This window comes from Haliotis rubra, unplaced genomic scaffold (genome assembly GCF_003918875.1).
Source record: "Haliotis rubra isolate DU_JTF1 unplaced genomic scaffold, ASM391887v1 Scf1682, whole genome shotgun sequence".
Lineage (NCBI taxonomy): Eukaryota > Metazoa > Mollusca > Gastropoda > Lepetellida > Haliotidae > Haliotis > Haliotis rubra.
Genome location: NW_025765650.1, coordinates 92488 through 99753, shown reverse-complemented (window position 1 = coordinate 99753; position 7266 = coordinate 92488). Strand labels below are relative to the sequence as shown.

Sequence of the window (7266 nt, the reverse complement as noted above, 5' to 3'; positions counted from 1 at the left end):
ATGGATGGATGGAACAGGATGGACATGTGGATGGATGGAGGTGGATGGATGGATGGATGGATGAAGGATGGATGGATGGATGGATGAAGGAAGATGAAGGAAGATATGGAGTGGATGAACGGATGGATGGAAGAAAAGAATAATGGATGAGTGGAGGATGGATAAAGATGGATGGATGGATGGACAAGGATGGATGGATGGATGGATAAAGGGATAAAGAAGGACAAAGACAGGAAGGATAGATGAATATGGATGGAAATGAAATAGGAGGAAATGAAGACTTGAAGGGATAGGAATAATGAATATGGAGAGTGGAATGATAGTGGACACATAGAGAAAATGGTAGTGGACACATGAAGGTAGACCATAAGGAATGGATCATGGAATGGAGACCATGTGGATAGCAGAATGACCCTGAAGCATAGAAGGAAAATGAAGGAATGGCATATATATATATGGGAAGAGATGGAATAGATGGAATGGATGGATAATGGAGGGGATGGAAGGAATAATGGAAAGTGGAGGAATGGACGAAGAGAAATTTGAATGAAATATAGGAATGAATGAGGAATAGACGGAGCCTTAATGGATCAATGGATAAATGGATAGGATGGACATAGCCAGGACATGGACAGATGGATATGAAGGACTGAAAGAATGGACATGGCAGGGAATGGAACTAGACTACCAAACTCCAAGCAGGTGTAACCAATATAGGGTTTTATTGCATGTACATTTATTCAATGGACTGGATAAATGGTGTCCTAATGGAGCTTTTGCATGGAGATCGGAATAGATGTGGCATGTTCTAATGCTAGCCTTGTAATCAGAGTATGGGATAAGAAGTGGTGTCGCCAGATTTGTTGAGTGCTGCCTTAGTAGCAAATTATCAGCCATCGTGTTCCCAGAAATGCCAACGTGGCTGGGTAACCAACAAAAAGACGATGTCGCATTGGCCAGTAGCAAGTTCATTGTACAATCTCAATCATTTCTAATAAAAAGCGGATGTTTGCAAGAAAGATTTTAATAGCCTGAAGACACGAAAGAGAATCTGAAAAGATGATATATTGTTTTATATTTTACGGTGTTTCTATTAATATATTTAAGAGCTGCTAGTACAGCGTTTTGCTTCCTGCCTGTGAAAATTGAACTGTCATTGGGTAGTCTGAAGATATTATTTTGGACTCCAATGACAGTGGCACAAGCAACCGCGCTACCATCCTTGATCCATCTTTGTATATACGGATCATTCTATAGGTATTATATCTATTTCTTAATTGGACTAAATTCTTGTTTATACTCGTAGATCATTAGTTTCTGATTTTTTAATGTAGGTTAATGTTAAGTCAACTTCTGGCCTCTACCCAATTGCCATAGGAGGAGAAGAAAGAAGACGGGAAGGAGGATATATTAACTAGCCCACGCCGGGTAGCAGAAATATATTGTTGGATTCTCTTATCCCAAGAGGTAGGAACAAGGAAAGTCTTTATTATACAAACTCTCATAAAGAGGATTAAAACGCGCAAGTGTGAGCAGGATTGGATTCATTAGAATATAACTTTGTGGGATATATTGTAGGACAATTTGATACGGCGTAGTTTTTAAGATGGCTCACTCGGCCTCAACGTAGAGACTGTCAATGGGAGAGGTTCTGGAAAGACCCAATACTAAAAGTCTTAGACCCTGGTGGGATGGATAGAATCAAGTAGTTTGAGGTTTCGTTTTTCTGCATTCCCACCCATACGATAGAGGCGTAATCAAGCTTCGAGCGACCTCAGTGATCTGTGCTGGTGTAGGAGCGTAGCTTGATCCCTCCCCACCTTGAATTAGATTACTGACTTTCAATAAATCGAGTGCCTTCAGGCATTTAATTTTAAGAGATTTGATATGCGGGAAGAAAAGTTAAATTGGAGTCGAAAATGAGATTCCAAGAACTTGGCCTCCTTTACAACCTTTAATGGGAGAGCTACTTAAATTTAGTTCTGGGTCCTTATGTGGCTTATATTTTCTGACAGAAGTGTACTACAATTAGCTTTTGATTTAGAAAATTTAAAACCCACTTTTCAAGACACCCATTTATTTATTTTGTTTAAACACAATTGCAGTTGCTGTTCAATAGTATGCATATTTTTACCTACGACAAGAAATATTAAAATCATCCACAAACAGAGTGACCCATCGATTGAATTATTTAAAAACCTTATTTGACAAACTTATTTTATCTTTATGCTAAAAAGTGTTACAGACAAATACTGCCTTGTGTGGGACACCCTGATCCTGATTGTAATGATCAGACAGGGTAGAACCCACGCGGACTTGAAATTGCCTTACAAGTTAAAAAACTTGATATGAAGTGAGGCAAACGGCCCTGCAAACCAAATCGTGTAAATCTCTTTAAAATCCTTATGTTTCCATGTAGTGTCATATGCTTTTTCTAAATCGAAAAGACCGACACTGCATGTTGTTTTGGAATAATGGCATTTTTAACAAAGGATTCTAAACGCACTAAATGATGGTCGATCGTACTTCTGTTTTTTACGGAAACCACACTGATATCTGTTATAAGGTTATTGGTTTCTAAGTACCAAACAAGTCGATTATTTATCATGCGTTCCATGGTCTTGCAAACAAGGAGCTTGTTAGGTGAAATCGGTCGTGATAATTCGAAGGTGGATCTGTGCATGGTCATTGTCCAGGTTTAGGGATCGGGAACAATAATAGCATCCCGCCAAGAAGCAGGAAATTTTCCAGATGTCCAAACATTATCAAAAATGGTTAAGAGGGTCTCTCCTAAACATGATTCTGGTAGGTGTTTTAGAAGCTGATAATGTATGTTATCAGCCCCTGCAGCAGTATCATGAGCCTGTTCAGAACAGAATGAAGCTCATGAATAGAAAATACAGTTCATTGTAATCTTCCCATTATCTGAATTGAAATTAACAGGTTTCTTTTCCTGTTGATTTTATAATTTTGGAATTGAGGTAAATAATTCGATGAGGAAGAGCAAGTTTGGCCAAAGTTTCTCCAAGTTTATTTGCAATATCAGATTTACTAGTTAATAATTCGTCTCCATCTTGTAGATGCTTAATGCCAGATTTAGGAACTCTTTACTTTTATTTTCTCTGATCATATTCCATACCTTTGATATCGGCGTTCGTGAATTTATTTGTGATACATAATTTCGCCAGGATTGACGACGTTTATTTTGCTTTTGAAGGCATGCCGCGCCCTAGCATTTAACATTTTAAATTTTATTCAAATTATGGACTATAGGATGAAGATTTCGGAAATAATTTCAGCTTTCTTCCGTGCCGTCCTTCAGCCTCTGTTTGGTATCCTCCAGTTAAACCATGGTTTTCGGATGTGTGGAATTGCAGAGGATTTGCATGACACATCAGCCACTTTATTGAGTCTATCAGAGGTAATCAAGTTTTATACGCATCAGAAACATCTATAAACAGTGCAGGTTGAAGTCTGTTACAACAGAGAGTTTGATATAAATTCCAGTTAGCTTTTTTAAAGTTCCATCTAGGAGGATGGGGTATTATCAGATGGGTTCACAGGCTTTTACTATTGTTGGGAAATGGTCACTTCCACAAAGATTCCATTGTGGGACTGACCATTCAAATTCATTCAATAGGTCTGGGGTCTGTAATTTGATAAAATCTAGAGCTGAATAAGGTTCCCGTGCCAGGATGTAGCCATTAGGTGTTGGAACTACCAATATAGATGCATAAATCATTATCTGAACAGAACTCTTCCTAATAGTTTTTACCTTTTAGCATTAGTATTTGTAACACTCACCTCAGAGTGGCTTGTAATGCCATTTAAATCTCCCATAATAATACAGGGTTGTGGGGAGTTGGTCATATAGATTTTGAAGTTCACTCTTCTGAAGAGCTGAAGACGGTGAGACATACACAAAGAGCATAATGTGAGCAAAAGATGAAAAGTGAGTCAGAACGGTAACAGCCTGTAGGACTAGCAGTATAGTGCTAAAACAGGGCTATGGATAATATTCCTGCCTCGATGAGGATGGAAGATCCGCCAGTGGCCCCATGTCACCCGGAGTGAAAATAAATGATACGCATTGAAATGGCGTAAGTCAAAAGTGTCCGTCTGTTTTAAACCATGTCTCCTGCGACAGATTGCTGATGGTGTGCTAATCTTGGACTCATTGAAGCTGCAAATTCACTGAAGCTGGTCTTTAGTCCCTCTCGCAATTCCACTTGTATGGATATTATTCTGATAACCTATCTCTTTGGGGGATTTATGGGACTCTACCCTGCACTTGTTTGGTGGGCGACAAGCCAGGTATTCCCAGGGCATGGACGGCTCTGCCAGTTACGTCCATATCATCAAGAGATCCTTCTTATTTGTTGTATTAACTGTATTCTGTTTTCTGACCCTTTGGGGGTCTTCCACTTTGTGCTTTTGAGGGTCCAGGGTTTGTGGTTTATTTTTGGCTTTACCCAGTTTGTTGACCAGTAGATGACGATTGAGACTTTGAACCTCGGCTGAGACTGTTTACCAGAAAGATGACGCTGGACTGCTTCTTTCAGACATAACATTGGAAGCTGAGTCTGTAGTTTGAGAAGACATTGCAGGGTACAAGAGCTCTGGAGAATCGCTTTCGACCCAAGTCAAATTTTATTTTGACAGCTTGTGGACAATTTGGGCACTCTTTAGAGCTTGACTCAGATGCTGCTTGCGGGTTACTGGAAGCATTATGTTCTCCTGGTCAGAAGTCTCATTACAAGTTTTTGGCTCTCGGAAAAGTTTTAAATGTCTCTGGTAATTCTGATCTTGTTAATTTTGTGCATTTGTTCTTTTCCAACAGGACAATCTTTGGAGAAGGATGGTTCGTCTCGCCTGAGCAGTTGGTGCATTTTAAAATCATCTGTTAGCAATAATCTTCTGTTGTGTGTGTCTTCCTTCTACAGTGACGCTTGTGGACAAGTACATATCGCCATTAATAATAATGTGCAAGTATTTACACCATGTCCATATTTCTGGCAATTTAAAAACACCCTTGAGCGGGTTAGGGATGTAGGTGCTTTCAACTTGGACGTTAAGCAGTAACCCGCTCCAGTGATTTGGGATGATTTGAGACGGCAAAGGCAAACAGATATGCATTAGCCTTTGAAAGTTTCCCATTGTTTTCCGGAGTTGTAAAACGTTTGACATAAAGCACGCCTTGGTCCTTCATTTCAGACACTCATGTCGTAAGTCTCCGGACATGTCAGCAGAACGAATCTGTCACGATCTCTGACAAATCGCCTTTGCTCGTAAGCTTAAGTGTTTTAGGATGCAGGACCGTGGACCGGAATACTGACAGTTGTTTTCGTGCTCAGGAAGGTTCGTGGCTTGATGTCTTTCGCACACTCAACAAGTAGAGCACCAGAACGCAACTCGCTTTACTGCCTTTTAACATCACCGGCAATACCTTGTATACCCTCTGAGATTTGGCGTAAAAGGATCCACCTCTCTCAATGGTGTCTCGTCAACAGTTCTCCAAGCTAGAAGAAAACGTGGCCAATAATCAAGGAGTTGGGCAGTCTATGGTCAGTCCCAACAGGATCAGTGTCAAGTGTATCAGCTTGGTCTTTTTTATGGGGGCTCCATAAGCCATGTTTAGTTTTTTTAGAATCTATCATCCGAGCTCCCACCCACCACGGAGTATCACAAGGACAATGCTAAAACCAAGTGGATTTCCAACTTGCAGCACCAAGGATAAATTCTGGATGATATAATCTAGCAGAAGAATTAAAAAGATTAATAGTTCCAATCCAGATTGGCCCATGAGCCACTGCCTTCTGGGCATAAGAGACTCTAGGCAAAAGTTCATAACATTGATAATAATTCAAAATCACAAACTGTTTTAGATAAACAAGTAAGCCTGAAATTAAAACACCTTAAATGTAATTTGTGCAATGACATATATAGATATAGTCTATAATAATAGGGCTTGAGTGTGACCAGCCGATTGATAGAATCCCATTATCTCTACTAACTGTCTAGGGTGAAGTGCATGGGCGAAGTGGTGTGTTGGGTAAAGGAATCACTAATCCTGAACCAATGCCCCTCAACCACTCTCCCAGTCCCTCCAATCGACACAGGGCGCAAACCCATTTACAAACGGGTTGGTGGGATCCTGAAAACATCCCATGGTCCACTGGGGTATTGAAGGATCCTTTTAGGACCCAGAACCCAATCCACGAGGAGGTGAATCCTCATGGCCCTGTGGATGAGTGTAGATGAAGATGCAATGTAGTGAAGATGTATGATCGATGTATCGCTGACGTATGACGATGGACGATGGATGGATGATGGATGATGATGGATGGATGACGGATAGATGATGGATGGAATGGATGGACATGATCATGAGACATGGACAAGGAAGGATGGATGGATGGAATGACGGACAAGGAATGGACAAGGATGGACAAGGACATGGACAACACAGATGGACACTGACAAGGACAGGATGGACAGATGGCAGATGGAGGACACAACAGACAAGGACACAGGAATGGACAAGGACATGGAAGGATGGACAAGGACAAGGATGGACATGGACAAGGACATGGACAAGGATGGACACACAGGACAAGGACGGACAGGACACGATGGACAACGAAGGACACACACATGGACAAGGACAAGGACAAGGACAAGGAAGGACAGGATGGATGGACAAGGACAGGATGGACACATGACAACGATGACACACGAGGAAGGATGGACACATGGACACACACGGATGGACAGGAATGGACTGAGCTGGAGGACAGCACGAAGGACAAGAAGACAGGATGGACAGGATGGAATGGATGGACTGACACAAGGATGGACAGACACACATGGACACATGGAGACAATGGATGACAAGGACACAGGATGGACAAGGACACATGGACAAAGGATGGATGGAGGATGGATGGATGGATGGAAGGAAGGATGGATGGACAAGGATGGATGGACAGACAGGACATGGACGAGGATGGTGGACAAGGATGGATGGACAAACGAAGGATGGAAGGACAAGGATGGAGAAGGAAGGATGGATGGATGAGGATGGAGGATGGATGGAATGGATGGATGACAAAGGATGGAAGGATGGATGGATGGAAGGAAGGATATGGATGGATGGATGGATGGACATGGAGAATGGACATGGAAAAGGATGGATGGATGGATGTGGATGGATGGATGGATGGATGGATGGATGGTGGATGGATGGATGGATGAAGGATGGATGGA

The 7266-nt window shown here is 41.5% G+C and overlaps 1 protein-coding gene across 1 annotated transcript; it reads left to right on the top strand.

The window, feature by feature from the left end:
* Positions 1-6498: 6498 nt before the first annotated feature.
* LOC124272306 (aspartate and glycine-rich protein-like) lies at positions 6499-6891 on the top strand. The gene has a single exon (XM_046707479.1). It carries the CDS (start codon positions 6499-6501, stop codon positions 6889-6891), a length of 393 nt encoding a protein of 130 aa, XP_046563435.1.
* The last annotated feature ends 375 nt before the right edge of the window (positions 6892-7266 follow it).

Excerpts from the sequence above, each read along its gene's own strand:
- LOC124272306 (XM_046707479.1), top strand. The coding sequence starts at position 6,499 with ATGGCAGATGGAGGACACAACAGACAAGGACACAGGAATGGACAAGGA.